Genomic DNA, 17,896 nt, shown 5'->3' on the forward strand with positions numbered 1-17,896 from the left:
CCTTATTGTAAGTAAATGAACGGCGGAATAGAGATGTTTTATGCTGGGGTATAGTGAGTAGACCCCTATGCCTTAAATTCAAGTTATGAATATCTGCCCTACACCTGATTTTATTGTGTAAATTTATACATATACATATATTGTTTGTCAGTAATAGTATTGTGAAATAGTGTCGCAGATAACGTCTGTTTGCCATTTTGAGCAAATGCGCAGCTTTTAATTTATGAGAGATGTGATATATCGTACGTAATACAGAATGCATACACAGATGAAGAATGGGAAAATTGGGAATGTACTAATAAGGAATTACATAACATTAATTTGACTTGGGTGGTAAGTAATAGATGATTTGTGAGGATACAATAATTTATTTAAACTAAAAAACGCTTTTTGTGTGCACTGTATTATATGCCACTTTAAATCTAAGCGATGGATCCAAAATTACACCTAAGTTTTTAGCTTGATCAACAAACGGAACCATAACACTTATTACTGAATAGTAAAGCATTCGATTTTAATGGATTCAATTGTAAGGCATATATGTTTGTCACAGAAAATGCGCGTTTTGCTCTAAAACATAGTTCACTTCAAAAATCGCCTGATGTAAATTAACGTGACTGAAAGACCGATTAATCTGAGTGTTGTTGGCTGTTACAAAATTTTAATTTATTACAGAGTGCACTCGAGTAGATTAAATAAAAGCGTCGGTGTCAAGATCAATCCATGTTACATCATTATTGACAATAGATGCATTAGATACATTGCCTTATTTAGACCGAACCTTTGAGAGCGACATTGTAGACAACAAGAAAAGAAACTAATAGCGTCCTTTTCAAAACCTATATATAATTATGCAATACCTATACCCAGTAACATGAAATGATTATAATTGTATCAAATGCTATGATTAAATCTAAAAGTGTAAGAATAAATGCTACTTCCAGAATCCAACGCAGATATTATGTCATCAACGACATGTAAGAGTGCAGAACAACATAACAACCCCTGGCAGAAAAAAAACAGAAAAGAGATCATCGCGCAAGTGCATAATTATAGTCACTTATAATTTATGAGGCTTTTGTCACTGAATAAATTTTTTCTTCAATGGTTGAACCCAGTCAACACAACATTCTCTTTTAAAATGTTTTTTCTATTTCGATGTTTAAATGTTCTCATTCTTTTAAGGTGTTCTTTAGTTAGATTCGCTGATAGGCACGTAAAAGCGTTGGAGAGTCTGGACGAGTACGTCTTTTGGAGTTTTAAATAATCTCTATGAAATCCTGAACTTTGATTTCAAACCCAATGTTTTCGATGGAAGCTTTTTGGGGTAACATAAACTTTTGGCACAAGAAAAGCAATAGTTGTAATGTCATATTGGGGGACATACTTCTACTGATTTAGACTCTAATTTAATGTAAATTGTATCTATTAATGATTTATTTTAGGAATAAGGGGTAAACACATTAAAAAATTAACGGAATGAGATATATTTACATTTTAGCATAAAATACATTTCTTTCTTTTGTCTCCCGCCGTTGTCATCCATACCTACTCCATAGTATGATTTTTAGCACTCAATATCTAAATTCAAATGACGCCATACGAACATGCTGAATCCGTGCACAAATTTGGCGAACGCATACCGCATTTGCCAACGATGGTGCAAATCTTCCAGAGGATCTTCCCGAGGATTTTACGTGAATTTCTATACTCCGTGTATATAATTGGGTTGGCATCCCTGAAAAAGCACATTTTTATCGTACATTACCGTTACCGATCGTTTCGCGGCTGTTCGGTCAAAACGCTTGCGCGATCAACGCAAAGTTGCATTCTCCCTCAATTTTGTTTGTGAATCGGTGTCTTTTATAATCTCAAAAGTAGTTGGAATAAGAAAATAAAGTTTTAATTTTTTTAAAATAGTTTGACGGCGTTAGCTTTACACTGTTACAATGCATTCCGATAAAGAATCAAAGATGGAAAAGTTATCGGTACTGCTACTCGACGTTGCCGGCACGATCACTTCGTTGGAATACGTTAAGGTAGGAAAAATTTTCGGTGGTTTACCGTTTAGTACGCCATATTTTTGATAAAAATTGATTTCTCTCATTTTTATTAGATTCAGAGCGATACCCAACAATTTACTCATGAATGTTTTAGTCAAAAAAGTTAAAAAATTGTGTCCCTTAGATATGACCCCCTACACGCAGTTACGTAGATATATTATTAAAATTCCGTTATTTTCTGAATGAACGGATTTGTAATTTCTACTTATAATTAATTTGTAATGATTCTAGAAGGCAAGCGTGTAATGTTTTGTAAAGTAGTTGTCCTTGGTCAGGTAAAAATTCAGCCCTTGTTGGCCAGTGCATTCACACCACATCCCCATGGTACAGTCTGAACAAAACGGCTTTTCAGAGATGCACAGCTGGTTCTTTCAAAACAAGGTTACTTACACTCTTTCATTTCTCTTTGAATTCGATTTATTTTATCCCATTTCACAGCCTATTTGTGAAAAAGTTTGTGTTTTTTTAACTTAATGGGGATGTTCTTTGATGTTGGCGGCCAAAGACTTGTTTTCCATGCAAAAATTCTCTTGAGCAATTTGTGGTGAAGCTGTATTTGTAGCACTGAAATAATTAGTCATGGTACCCCAAGTGTCCCATGTGATTTTTTGGTACCTAATAAGTAAATGCAGTTAACAATTTGGGGGTGTGCTATTTTTTAAGTAAGTGCTGTTTTTATATGCAAAAAAAACTTCTTGGGCAAATTTTCAGATTCAGACTCAGACTCACTTCGTCTACTATTCTACATAATTACCGCTAATAGTAAAACAGTTATTGGGCCGTATGAATAAAAGTAAGCAAATGCTTATACTTGCAAAACTCAAAGTAAATACTCGTAACTGCCCCTTCATACTGGTCTGTTTAGCATGGTTTAGCAGCGCTGCACTGCGTCCTGTCCTTCTGCTTAGAAGGGCTGCTAAGTCGCCCAGTGCGAAGGAGCACTTACGAGTATTTACTTTGAATTTTGCAAGTATAAGCATTTGCTTACTTTTATTCATACGACCCATTATATCAAAGAATAAGCTTTCTACTTTGTCTGCATAGAAGTTTGCCACCTGACTTGACAGTATGGCAGTTTTGAAGCTAGCGCTTTCTGCGTAATGTTACCTAACTAACTAGATGCCTCTTCAGTTCCAGAACAACACATATTTCACAGTCGGCGTGATTATCTATCGCCGGGGACATTTCACTGTGCAAAAACAAATGTTTTTTTTTTTCGTACTGGCCTCTACGTCTTTTCAATAGATGTAGATATTTGATGCCACATATGGGCCTCAACATTGCAGCAGCGGATTTTCAAACCAGTACCAAACACTATCCTTCTCCATAGACAGCCCAACAATGTAGGCAAATAAAATAAAGTTTCCTGATATGGACACCAGTGTGCGCCAGTAGCAGTTAAAATGAGTACTACGACAAACGTTAGAAATGAATCTCCTGGTTTAGACCGATGAAACGGTACGTCGTGGATTGATGACATTTTAAACAAAAGCAATTATTGAAATGGATATTATTCGCTAGATAAATATTTCAGGCATTAATTTATCTCCGCAGTACTTCGGCGATTCCTTTGATGTTGATGTGTTTTATTTTGTACCGATTTAATGGTTTTTAAGATGTCCGGAATTAATTGTTTATACGCTGGCAATAGTAAATACTGCAACAAAAACGTGAAATGTATTCATTTTCGTATTAAAATAACGAAAGATGTGAACAGTGGACATTGAATTCAGGTAGAGGTTTTTTCAAACTATTCCTTCAGGTGTTACTTTAACATAAAGAAAAGCCAAATGTAAACAAAGTTACTAAACTTTATCATATCAAATGATGCGAATTATAATAATTTTTTCAGGGCGTCGTTTCATACGTAACAAATTCTTATAGTTCTCTGTTAATAATAGTACATTATATATCAAGGTAGAGAAGTCCAGTATTACTGCCTGATCACCAAGATGCGCTGAGAGGTGTAAGGTGCGAAGGCAATAATAGACTTCGCTATCGTGGTATATATACTAGTTTTTTGGCTACTAGTACTTGAAGTCCTCTAAATTAACATATTATATTGATGAGAAAGTGAACGGTTGGACAGAATTTTTTTTTTATTAATTTAACATGCCAATCAAGTACATGGAAGTAGAAGTCAAACAGGCCGTATTTTGTTCTGTCATTGAGATATTTTCAGAGAGTAATTTCGTTTGAATTTTTTCAAAATGTGATAAGTTTAGGTAAGTAATTTCTCTAGAAATGGCGGATCGTGGCAATTATTCATTTTAGAGAACTTGTCTAAACGTTTATTGAGCGAAATTTCGGGTTGTGTTTTCTAAAATTGACAGCGTGACAGTTCTCATTATTGACTACTAGTTAATAATTTTAAAATTTAATTTAAAAATTTACAAAACCCATCCAACATTTCTAAAAGTTTGCGTACCACATTTCTCAAGTGGTAACCCTTGGCTTATAATCTCGCTTATAATTAAACTAATTAATGTATAATTTCATTGCAGGAAAAATTATTGGCTTTTATCCTCGAAGAATCTCCCTCTTATCTAAAGGACCATATTGAAGAAGAAGCTGTGAAAAACGCCCTGAAGGAGTTGCAAGGGAACGATAAAGAAATAGATGTGGAGTCGAGTGTAGAAATTATAAAAAAGTTGACCGGCCAGAATTCGGATGACAAAAATTTGAAATTCTTACAGGCATTAATAAGTAAAGCAGGATACGAGAAAGGAACGTTAAAAGCACAGTAAGTGGTATGTTTAGAAACTCACAATAAAGCGTAACTTCTTTTTTAGCATTTTCCCAGATGTAAAAGTTGCTCTGGCAAATTGGTCGAAGGATAGAAAGGTTGCTGTCTATTCATCTGGTGATATCGAGGCGCAGAAACTAATTTTCAGTAATAGTGTGGAAGGGAATTTAACTTCCCATATCTCCAAATTCTTTGATTTGTCGGTTGGTGTAAAAACTGCTGTGGAAAGCTACAATAAAATATCCGATGAACTGAAAGTAAAGTGCGAGGAAATTGTGTTTGTTAGTGATGACCCCAATGGTAAGTTGCGAATGTAGAATTTTCATTTTCTCTTTTTTTTCTATTTAGATTTTTTATTTACACTTTTTTGTATATCCTTGCACCTGTACTTACCTCTTCCAAATTCTCGCCGGAAAATCTTTGATTCCATTTTGTATGTAACACACTATCTTTGTGTTTAGAATTAAAAGCGGCCAAAGAAGCTGGGTTAGTAACTGCACTAATGAAACGTGAAGGAAACGAGGAGGTCAGCGAGGAAATTGCGAAAGATTTTACATTTACGATAACATCGCTTGCAGATCTGCCTTCCGATATTTCCAACAAACGAAAAGTTGAGGATTCTTTGGATGGATCTGAGGTGTGTGGTAAACATAAAATTGTTAAAGTTTAATTTATTTTTTTCTTTCTCTTTTCTTTACTATTCTCTAGTTATGTAGATTTATTTCAGTGTTTGGTACTTTTATAAATAAACATGTTATATTGACTGTAGTTCCAATTACTCTTCTGGTCTGTAGTTTTAGATGCTTAGTACCTTGACACAAAATCAGTTTAACATTTTAAAATGTTTCCTATGGGCTCTTGTTGATAGTTTGAGGTTAGGTAATGCATGAGCCCTAATGTGTGTATGCAAATGAAAACATTGTGTGCGTTCGTCAGGTGAAGCGCTTCACGAGCGCTACCAAAATGTCTGGTGAACGACTAGCTCAACTACTACTTCAAAGAAAGCAAATTAAGCGCTATTTGTGAGTGGTAAGTGTACACTTGAAGCGCTTTAGTCTGGTGAACGCAACCAAAATTAGTAGTATATAAACAGTGTATTTCATAAAAGTTAGGTTATAAGTCATCATCCTATTAGATATGTGTATTTTTGGTACGAATCTTTAACCTTGACCATTAGAAAAAGGTCTGAATAATAGCCCATGTTTATTCTGTTATTCTACTAAATTGTTTAAGTTTAATAGATTAGGTGACTTTTATTTGATATGAACATACAGTATGTTCAAGTCAAGTTGCATGGTTGCATATTTTTGAGCCTAAGTTTACTAATCGGAAGCATTTTTGTCACATTTGCAGTGAAATGGTCAAAAACAATTGCACATCTCAATATTTCAATGAAATGACATTTATATATTCAAAGAAAATGCTATAATAGACATTTTCCTTGTCTATAATCTTATGGTGTGCTCCGTTATATCGTCGCGTTAGAATCACTTGAAATGTTACATATTTAAAACACATTGCACTAGCATGTAACTAATCTTGAGGTAAAAAATGACCCCACTCTCGTTTTGGGGATTAATCTTATTTATATTCAGTAGATCAAGTAATATGGTATAATATACTTTATCTTTCATATCATTAATAAAATTATAAGTAATAAAATAGTACAGATTTGAGAGCCGAAATGTCTTAAAATGTCATTCTAGTGTTAAACGAACACATTTCTATCAAAAATTTCAAGATCATTTTTTCTGGGTATTCTTGTTACTTAGATCTTAAATCTTAGGGTGTAGATATTGTATTGAATCGCCATTGTGTTGATTCTATTATGTATTTATTTGTACATTGTTTTAATAGACTCCTCCCTGCAAGCTGCCGAAAACAGATGAGAATGAACCAAAGGACGAGGTGTCACTTCCAAAAATAGATGAAAATGGATCTGAAGAACAAAGTGAGAGCACCGAGAAAAAAGAGACTGAGGATGCGATGGAAGTAGATTCAATCACTGAGGATACAAAAAAGTCTGATGAACAGAATGGTAAGGGCACTTTTTCTATTTTGAAGATTTTCAAAAATTAAATGAAAATCCGTCGTCCACTATGATTGCTGAGTCGAAGTGTAGCTGAATGTCTCGAAGCAGAGTGGCCTGGGCTTTACAACATCATTTGTCTGACCCTTTCAACGTTCTCAGTAGTACGCACAGTACGATGGGACCGGGCGTTTTTTTTGTCATTATTGAGCCTCCTGTTCAAAGATTGTTAACCCTATGTAAGAGTGTATCACAAGTAGGAACAGAATTATTTCGATGAATTTTATTGATGTGTTTTAGGAAAAAGAAAGTTGGGATGTGTTTATGCAAAATCCAAAACTTATTTGACATTCTTCTTTTCGCCTGCCCTATGTGTTGAAATCTGTGAAATAGAAAAATCGCAGCTTTTTACGAAGTCTGGGTGTTGAGATCTCAAATTACGAGATGAATGGCCGGAATTCATCCAAGTATAAGCCATCTTTTTCATTAAAAAATACGGTAAAAATGAATATCTCTTTTGTCACATTCATTTTGAAATTCATAATCTTCTAAGGGATAAAGTTCTTCATGGAAAAGTCTAAAAGATTGAGTACTTTTTGTTGATCGTTTGGCAGAACACTTTAGCAAACCAAAAACTGTCAACATATGCCATTTAATAGGAATTTTATTCAATGAGTGTCCAATTGATTTTGATACAGATCTCAAGTTAAATAATCTTTTTGTCTCCCAATAATGGAAAAGAATGATTTTATACAAGAGTAAACATAATAATAAAAATAGTGTTTTTATTAGATTTACAAGTAACCGTATATTTGTAATCAAGTTATTCAAAAAACAAATAGCTACACGTTAATCTAACCAGACAAAGTTCTGATACTTCGGTACAAAGAAACCATTTGCATTTACTTAGAGATAACAATAATTGACAATTATCAAATGCACGAACAAAAGAAAAAAATCATCCCATCATTTTAAAACACGCTTTAAGGGGTTGATTCTGTCCCATCAGATCAGCATACCTTGTAAATTAGGTAAGTATTTAGTAGACTTGCAACGGATAGTATTCGCCCATACACGGAACATCAAATATTCTGCCGCTGTGGGGCGCCAAAATTTGATCGGTTGATTTTCGTTTATTTTGATGTACTCACTGCCCTCCAACACCGCACCGCTTCACGTACTCTATTGCTACCACATTTTATTTAGACTAAAAAATCGCATAGATTGTTCTTTTGTATTAGTAAGAGGATATTTTCTTCTAGAGGTTACTACTACAAACTACGTTTCTTACACTGTCAAGTTGTTTTGGAATCATTCTTATTTTCGGGAATTTTCCTTTTTTTGGAGCTTATGTTCTGGCCTCCTTTCTCACAGATAAAAAAATGATTATGGTTTAGAGCCGGTCTCACGCACCATTCTTCTTTGACACTCACAAAAACGCACATGTTTATTAGTGGATGTTTCTGATCTTTACAGTAATGTAGAACCATAGAAAATTGTATAAATCTGAGTATAATGAAAAAAAGCTATGATACTATCCTTCTCAGAACCCGTTCATTCGTAAGGTAAAAATGTATAAAATGCTAGAATTAAAAAAATTTTATTCATAATCTGATTCTTTGCAGTACCTACCGAAACTTCTATGGAAACCGAGGAAGTAGTTGGCGATAAAGCACTTGCTGTAGAACCAGAAAAGACTGAACCCGAAAACATTACCGAAAAGTCTGACCTCCCCACAGATAAATCCAATTCTGAAGAGACTGATGCCAAGACTGAAACAATAGATGACATCAATAAGGTCGTTAGTGTAGAAAATAGCACTGAAAAAACAAAGGATACTGAAGATACCACAAGTCAAGAAAAACAGAACGAAGCAGTGCCCACTGATAATGGGGTTGAACCAATGGTCGAGGCAGAAAGTGTTGCCAAGACAAATTCCGTCAATTCTAGCAAAGATGTGGATAGTGTAGAACAAGCTGTCCCTGAACTCGATAGTGACAAAGCGGCAACTACAAATAAGGTCTGCGAAGAAAGCGTAAATGTTACAGAGGAGAAGAAAGTGCAAGAGAATAATAGTAAATTAGAAGAAAGTAAAGAGGAACCTGATTTGAAAACAATCGATGAGGTAAAAGAAGGAAACGAAAAGTTAAAAGAATCCAATAATGTAGAAGCAGAATCAAAGGATGAAACAAATGATGTAAAGGAGAAAACAATAGATGTAAAAGAGGATGAAGAAAAAAAAGATTTGCCCGAAAAAAGTTGTGTGGACAAAGAGTCCGTGGAAGAAAAGAAATCTGAAACAGCACCGGAGGTTGTCAAAGAATCTACAAAAGAAAATGGTAGTGCTAGTGAAAGCCAGAATGGTAAAATTTCTTCTGAAGTTAGCAACGGAGTGGTGAATGGTCAAGATAGTTGTGATAAAAGCTCAAATGGTCAATCTGAAGAAGCAACAGACATTAAAGTAAAGAAAGCGGAAACGAATGTAGAAGCGCCCGCAGTTGCTGTAGAAGTGTAATGGGATAATTAATTTAATGTGGCTACTAAAATATATTTCATTTTGAGATTAGGGGTTTTGTTTTGGTCACATTTCTTGTCTCACTTTGAGAAACGAGGACTTACTCATAAATAACATGGAGCACAGTTTTAATGTGTATTGTGTTTTTGGTTTTCTTTACATTTTGTGTTCTTACCATTGTTAGTTCCTGATAATTAGTATGTGTAAAATTATCTAGTAAGTGCCAAATTCTAAACAAATTGGTGTAGAAAAAATGACTGATATCTCCTTGGCCGTTATCAGCGGTGATTTCAGTATTTAAACTAACATCCAGTATTTATAATATATGACTGCTAGTTTAATGCAAATTTCGAAAACTTTTGATGTGGTCTTTTTCTAAATGTTTTAATAACTGTTTGTATTTTTATATGCGTTTTATTACTGTAGGATATTTATAAACATTCCTTTGTTATTCACATTCAATATTATACGTAATAATAATATTGTATCTTCGTGAAGATTAAGTAGGTTGTAATATACTTTAGAATTTTTTATCGATTAGGATTATATTTATACGAACATAGGGATGAAAACCTTCAACATTTTGTAGATTTTCAAATTACATTAGTTAATTTATAATAAGCTTCATTGTATACGTTGGTAACAATAAATATTGTAATCTACATATTCATTCTTTTTTACACATTTAGCACATTTCATTTTCCTTTTAATGCATTCAACATTGGCTCTGCGTGGTTTCTTCGTTTTTTTGCTTTTCATGAATGCCTATAAAGAAGTCAAATAGTTTGGCTCTAGATATCAAGTTTCATGTTTACATTTTTAATTGCTTTATGTTAAGATACTGAAAACGAGGTGCAATTCAATTTAGTAAGTCTCTTACTCCCTTGGATTGTGAAGGATGCGGGTCAAATAGCCTACTTTGTCCACCACATAAAAGATTCTTTGAACCTCCTGAGAGCTGTTTGAATCTACAGTGCTATTTATTAGGAAGTAGACATAGGGATTTATGTATATTGTTTTTTCTTATGTCTACTTTCAAAAGACAAAATCCTTCTGAAGGGCGCCTAATTTTATGCAACCAAAATGACTTCTTTAAACATTAAGATCCGTTTTATTTGCGAATACATCGCTATGCATGGTTTTCTATGTCATTATGGTTCCAACCACTACCCACACAACAATTGCTTTGAACTCCTGTCGGTCAAAGCATATGTAAGAAACGAAATCTAGAGGCCTAGAAGTTTTTGTGTAAAAAGTATATGGATATATAAGCAAAAGCAACCGATGAAAAATATGCAGTAGTGTCATTAAGTACAAAAATACGGGCGTACTTCTGATAATAAAGAACAGTTACGAAAGTTTATAGCAGTAATAGTAATCTTTTTTTATGGCACGCTAATAAAATTCTGACCTTAATGTTCACCTACTGATACCTACTTAATCTTACTGGTCATTATTATTTACGCCCTCCTGATTTGTAGTCTGTTTTTAGATCGCTCCTTCGAAAGTTAAAAGTCTTTCAGACGATAATTTAAAATACCAATCGCATGAAAGTAGCCGCATTTTTTGAATTTTTAGCACAAAATACGGACGTACTTCATATCGTTTAGTTGGAAATGTACGTCACCAAAGATTTGAAATTTCACTATTCATGAGACCGTGTTAGAAGCAAAATCAAAGTTCAATTTTTGTTGCTTTTTGTATAGCGCTTCAAATAATTAGGTGAGTAATTCGATTAAAGTAGTTTCTTGAACGCAATTTTTAGGTTATAATGGGAATTGTGAAGTTTCTCACTGTTCGAGCCGTAGAAGGAGTTGTCGCAGTTTTATTAATTACATTTATGCCCAATCTTCCACCTGATGCAAAATATTCTCTAAATTACAAGTATAATTTGATGTAATTCAATATTGGGACACTAACTTCTTTTTCTGTAGTTTAACACCTGTAATGCCCTTTGAAGGTGCTTTAACGCTAAATGACAAGTTGCAAAGCACCGAGGTATGGCATAAAGGTGATTTTAATGGGCCCGAAGCGTACGGTGTGTACAACGGGGAACTTTATACATCTATCCACGGTGGGAATGTGATTAAATTAATTGGAGAGAGTTTCGTGCCTGTTGTAAAGTTCGGTAAACAGTGTAAAGGGTTTTACCAAGAGCACATATGCGGACGGCCTTTAGGATTTCAGTTTGACAAACATGGGGGACTTTATGTCGCTGATGCGTACTACGGAATATATAAAGTCGACATGAAGACAGGTAAGTGATCATTTTTTCATTTCACATTTGGTAACCAGATTATAGCAAATAGTAATTTATGGTAATGAACATTAAATATTAATGCTTGATTATCTCTCTTACGAAGTTAAAAGGTCACAGTCATTAGGTTTTTGATGTCTGCGTTCAGGTAGCATAATTCCTCTGCAGTTTGGTAACTAATTAGGAAAATCGCCGACGTTTATCTTTATTTTGTTAAAAATACCCCATTATCTATATGAAGTTATCATTTTTGTTAAATATTAAGATAAGTTTCGGGGATTTGTTGACTTGTGTTTCATATTGTTTTTTTTTCATTATTTTATCAGTGCACATTGGTACCTCTATCTCATCAAGCTAAATTTAATCTGTAGAGGAATTTATTTATTCTCGCCTACTCACTTTTTTGCACAGTAAAAAAGAGGCCGTTGATGTATAGGAATCTTAAAAGTAATTGCTTAATCTTAAGAATGTAAGCCTTCTTTGATTATTAGTGTTTACTATTCCAATATTTTAAATTGATGCTTAATCATCGTTTGTAAAACCTGGAATTAATCAGGTATGTTTATAGTGGTGTGTTATTCATAATATTTACATTACCTTGTTACAGTTCTATCCGAGGTTCTATCAAAGCTTACTGTAAACATTACATTTTCTAACCATCTTGCAGCAATGAATAAAAAGTAAAGAATTTGAATAAAAAATTAATTAAAAGGATCTACAACCCTTGACTGCACCTTTTCTTCCAGTTCGTTAACCGCATAAGTAGAGTTGCAAGTGTAATAATTCATAATTCATAAAAACTTTTGGGGTGCTGAAAAGAGACAAGCATAGTTGCATAGTTGACTTTTATTGGTCTTAAATCTAACATTGCACTTTAAAATCCAAACCTCCAACACTGAAACAAGTTGTAGCTTTAAAATAAAACAGTAGGTATGTTTTATAATAACAAAGTACAAAGTTCTATTTTATATTGTAGGTATATACCTAGTGATCCGCACCTTTTTTGTTGTAAAATATGTTTCCTGATGAATAAATGATTTTGATTTGAACCTATATTTTTTGCATTAACATATAAACATGTTTTCAACAATTTTCCCTTGATATTTCTGTTGAAAATATAATACAACATAATAGCAACGTTGAAAAACAGTAGTGTAGCGTAGTTATGGTGAATGTTGTAGTTACTCTAATAATTTAGAATTTTCCTGTAAGAAACTTCACTGTCGTCACATATTACTATTTTTAGTATATCTTTGATAATTTGCTTTCCTTGTGGGTGTTTCACCGTAACTCTGCATGATTATTACAACAATTTCCAATGTAAAGCTTTTTTATTTTAATGATTTAATAGTTTTTATAATATTGAATTGTGAGGTGTGAATTACACTTACACTCATCAAAATAAGTGGCAAATTACATTAACATTAATAATGATACTATATAACAGACAGGTAAAAACAGTAAAAACGCCAACTATTATACTTGCATAATCTACTACCAGTCACAAACTCTTTAAAAGAATAAAATGCGCTACATAGAAGACAATTTTTATGTGTCTAAAATATGGGGTAGTCTAAAACCCTTATATCGAAGGAAATGCAGTTGTATAAATATTTGGATTGGTACTGTACTCCTTGTGATTTGGACAATCTGCATAGATCAGTACGAATATGGATTTTCTTTCTTGTGTGACGATTATGTATGTCAAGTTGTACTATGTAAACACACACATTTCGTTTGGAATAGCTTAGAGCTTCAAAAATATAGATGCAAGGAAATGTTACGATTCTGAGATCGATAAATGCTTGACGACAATTGTCTCTATAACATAAAGAACCCGAACCGCTCTACGTTGTAGTTTGAACACGTATTGTCAATGAGAACCATGTCCCCAAGGGAGGATGGCATATGAGAGAGATTTATGCATAAATAGTAGAGTTCCTGCGCGCGCAAAAGAACACACAACACTCCTTCAAGATAACAAAGATAGATATTTAAAAAAAAGTTAATGCTTGTAATGAAGGACAACGTACTACATGTCCAAAATTAAGTGCACACATGCGTAGGTTTATCAGTAAGAAGCAATCTGCGATGAAAATACTCACATAGTTCATTTCCGCCGCGCTCAAGAATACGCAAAAAAATTAAAAAAAAAACACTTTTTATACAACACACAATTTGTACTAAAAAGCCAAAAATAAAACTTTCGTTGGAAAAGTGTTGGGATCTTGCCAATAAATGGAGAAATATGAATATTGAAAAGATCCCAACACTTTCAACGAATATTGTATTTTTAGCTTTTTAGTTCAGATTCTGTGTTCTGTTGACGAATTTTTTTAAATTATTTATATTCTGTCACTAAAAAGGCAAAAAGAATCTTTCTCGTTAGTGGTCGTAGACATAGAAGAGCGAATCTATGGGTGTTCCCTAGTGATGAGGAGCCAAATTACTAAATACTTAAAAAGAAAACTAATCTCTTTCCTCTCAGTATATAAAAAGACAATGATTGTAGGTAAACAGTTGCAACTAATTTCTATGGACCAAGAAATAAATGGCAAGAAACCGAAAATGCCAAATAGTGTAGCTATTGCAAGTAATGGAGACATATATTGGACAGATTCCAGTACCGAGTTCTTTTTATATGATGGAGTTTATGACATGTTAGCTGATGGCTCTGGCAGGTTTGTATTCAATATTCATATTTTGTTTATTGGGAGGTGTGTAGGGTTGAGAATAAGCTAACAGATATTCGAGTTGGGCAACGAATATTTCCAATGAGCTGCATCAATACATATAACTCTCGCCAGGAAAGATTGCCGGTCACAGCACACCTTGTGTCGATTTACAATCTTTGTTTTTCTTAAGATGCGAGCGACTTCCGGAATAGCATCGTGCCAATGTTGAACGAAAAGTCTTTTTGTTCAACATTGAGACGATGCTATCCCGGAAGTCGCTCACATCTTTAGAAAAACATAGATTCTAGACCGGGATCAAGTGTTCTATGACCGGCAATCTTTCCTGGCGAGAGGTTTAAATATTGCGCCTCTCAGGGGCTACTATAAATATTTGTAAACTGAATATAGGTAAATGCTAATTGGAGGAGCTTTAACATAAAAATAATGCAGGTGTATTTAAAAGCTTCTACAATGTGACGTAAATATTTTTTCCAGTGTTAGCATTACTGCATAAGTACAATCGACGATAATTATGTAGTTTTCTTTTTAACCTGAACATGTAAAAAATTGTTTAATCTACGACGGTGTCATTATGACAGATTTAGCATGACCAATTGGATGTCATTACGGCTTTCATAAAAGCACTAGTGTTCTTATGAATTCATAAAAGCACGCAAATGAATTATAATTTACGAAAACGTTTAGGTAACACAAAAATGGGAACGAAATCTATTTGAGCCGTCGTAGATTAAATTTTGAATGATACTTGTTCCATATGAACGTTATTAATGAAATTTGTGAAATTTAACGTTACACGCGTTTCATTATGACGTTCATAAACGAACTTGTACCATTAATAACTATTACGTTTACAGATTAATTCATTACGATGGCAAAACTAAGCAAAATACTGTCCTAATTGACAAATTACATTTTGCAAATGGTATAAGACTCGCTGTGGATGAAAGTTTTGTGATTACAACTGAAACTGCAAGATGTCGGGTGTATCGCTATCATTTAAAGGGTCCCAAGAAGGGGACGTACGATATATTTCTAGATGGTCTCCCAGGTTTACCTGACAATATACAAACCGATGGAAAAGACGGTTTCTTAATACCTTTGGTTGTTGGGAGAGATGACGACTATCCACCCCCATTAAATATTTTGGGTCCGTTTCCGTTACTAAGAAAGTTCCTTTCTAGATTATTGGGATTAACTGAATTAGCTTTTCAACTGATGGACAAGGTATATCCCAGTGAGTGGGCAGAAAAAGCGGTACATTATGTAAGTTATTTCAATGTATTAAGAGTTCATGTTGATTGTTCCAATTCTAGATTGGGCATTTTGCTTCAATACCTCATTCATTTTCTAGTCCTCGTCAGACTATCTTGCATATTTCAAAAGACGGTGTAATTTTAGACAGTATACATTCTCTGAATGGCAGCATTGTCGGTATGAGTGAAGCCTTCATATTTAAAGATATGCTGTATATGGGTTCACCGTTTAACGATTATATTGGCCGGATCTCATTGGAAAAGGTTGGCTGGGGACATTTAGCATTAAAAGATAGTTATTACCCATCTTCCACGGCTGAGACGCCCACTTTAAAAGTAGCATCTGAAACTGCTTCGGCACAGCCTACTCCAAAAGCTGCCGCATCGCAACCTACAACAGCTCCACCTCAAAAAGCAACTTCAACACAATCCTCGCCTACTACGCAACGACCACCGAAGGTAGTTACTCAAGCTCCTGAAGTAACAACCCAGTCACCAGATACAAAACCGTCTCCCATACATACTACACAAGCACCACCTACTACACGGCCACCCCCACCTCCTAGCAAACAAAGTTCACCACCACCTCCCCCTGTACAACAAACGCCACCCCCTCCCAAACAAACTCCACCGCCACCTCCTTCTGGAAAGCAAACACCGCCACCACCCCCTCCTCCTAAACAAGTGCCCCCACCTCCTCCGCCTACCAAGCAGAGCCCGCCGCCACCAACTTCCACTACACAGGCACCACCTCCTAGCACACAAACATCACCACCTTCCCCCAAACAGACACCCCCACGCCCTGCCAAACAAGTACCCCCACCATCTCCATCTACTAAGCAGACCCCGTCGCCTCCATCTACTAAGCAGACACCGCCACCTCCACCTCCTAAACAGACACCGCCGCCTCCATCTCCTACTAAACAAGCACCACCGCCTCCCACGACACAGGCTCCACCAACCCCAGCTTCGACCACACCCCCACCTCCTAACACAAAACCGCTTCCGCCTGCAACCCAGTTCCCCAAAGTGGCCAGTCCAGCTCCATCGGCGACGTCACAGCAATTACCGTCTCACTCAAAAGAACTTCCACCACAGCCTCCTAAAGTAGCTCCCACTGCTGAAATTCCCAAAGAAACGCCTCAACAACCATCGCCATCTCTCAAGGCAGCACCTCCGAAGGAACAACCTTCGAAGGTAAGTTCTTCCGCGCAGCCATCGAAGCCGTCTCCTTCGTCGCGAACACAAGGTCAACCCACACCAAAACAGGCATCCTCCAAAACGATACATGAGCAGTCGGCTGAAGGGAAAAATGAATTGTAGAACTGTTGGTAGCTAAGGGTGGAATGTTTAAGAATATTGAATAAGAACAATGTACGGAGGGGAACCTGTTATACTATTAGTGTTTTGTTTCCATTTCGCATTATTTTGTTATAAGTTAAGGCATGTGACAATTATTTTACTATTAGGTGTAGGCATATCACGACCAAAAACGAATTGCAAAATATACTACTGTAACGAAATGGAAAATGTTGTTAATGCGGTTGGACTATTTTGAATGAATACTCTTACTGATCTGTTTTTGTTAGATTTTTGCTGTGATGTAAAACATTTAGGTAGGTACCTCTTTATTTCAATATTTATTAGCGCTAATAGGGCAAACATTTTGTAAAATTTTTACTAATGCAACTGTTCAAATGAGAAATTAATCATTAGGTAGGTACATACATCATATGCACTTGTTCTTGTTATTTATATACACAGTAAATTTATAAGCTCTATTTAGTATAATCGATGTAGAGTAAGGAATGTAAAGCTCTGTGAGCAAACTTGTACATTGTATCCTTTCACTTCCAATACTTATGCGAAAGTATTTGAAACTTCCGCATTAAGCTCTCTTTTGCCATTGCAATTAACACTATAACTCATTGCCTATATAACATCAAACCGTTTTATGTGTTCTTAATCATTCCATAATGCACATTCCACAAAAGTCAAAATAAGTAAGACAAAAATTTTGCTGGCTATGAATATTACAGTGTAAATATTAAATACATTCCAAGTGATACAAGTGTTTTGTTAAGTGTCAATCAATGTAAAAGCATAATAAACATTGAGAATAAAAAAACCTGATTTTAGACAGTATTAATTACTAAAGGACTGACTGATTGAGATGGAATTTGAGTTCGACGGTATCATCCCTTTTAGGGTAATTTTATTGCGAATTTAAAATTCAGATACAATTCTTAACTTCAGCTAGGCGGTGGGCAGGTGGAGGACATTAACATACCTGAGCATCTTTAAATACAGTGTTCACTACTAGGGACTGTCATTTTT

The 17,896-nt window shown here is 34.9% G+C and overlaps 2 protein-coding genes and 1 long non-coding RNA gene across 3 annotated transcripts; all 3 read left to right on the plus strand.

The window, feature by feature from the left end:
* Positions 1–1,814: 1,814 nt before the first annotated feature.
* LOC116158867 (enolase-phosphatase E1-like) lies at positions 1,815–9,911 on the plus strand. Its single transcript, XM_031471720.1, has 6 exons — positions 1,815–2,039; positions 4,568–4,806; positions 4,856–5,109; positions 5,271–5,446; positions 6,667–6,847; positions 8,464–9,911. Exons 1-6 carry the CDS (start codon positions 1,950–1,952, stop codon positions 9,351–9,353), a joined length of 1,830 nt encoding a protein of 609 aa, XP_031327580.1. The 5' UTR covers positions 1,815–1,949; the 3' UTR covers positions 9,354–9,911.
* Positions 9,912–10,796: 885 nt separating this feature from the next.
* On the plus strand, positions 10,797–17,625 carry LOC116160181. The gene is made up of 6 exons (XM_031473318.1): positions 10,797–11,075; positions 11,119–11,237; positions 11,288–11,610; positions 14,123–14,291; positions 15,161–15,569; positions 15,620–17,625. Exons 2-6 carry the CDS (start codon positions 11,125–11,127, stop codon positions 16,880–16,882), a joined length of 2,277 nt encoding a protein of 758 aa, XP_031329178.1. The 5' UTR covers positions 10,797–11,075; positions 11,119–11,124; the 3' UTR covers positions 16,883–17,625.
* LOC116160182 lies at positions 11,617–13,756 on the plus strand. Its single transcript, XR_004143157.1, has 2 exons — positions 11,617–12,166; positions 12,218–13,756. It is a non-coding gene; the product is annotated as an uncharacterized LOC116160182 (long non-coding RNA).
* Positions 17,626–17,896: the final 271 nt, after the last annotated feature.

Source organism: Photinus pyralis, unplaced genomic scaffold (assembly GCF_008802855.1).
Source record: "Photinus pyralis isolate 1611_PpyrPB1 unplaced genomic scaffold, Ppyr1.3 Ppyr1.4_LG1, whole genome shotgun sequence".
Lineage (NCBI taxonomy): Eukaryota > Metazoa > Arthropoda > Insecta > Coleoptera > Lampyridae > Photinus > Photinus pyralis.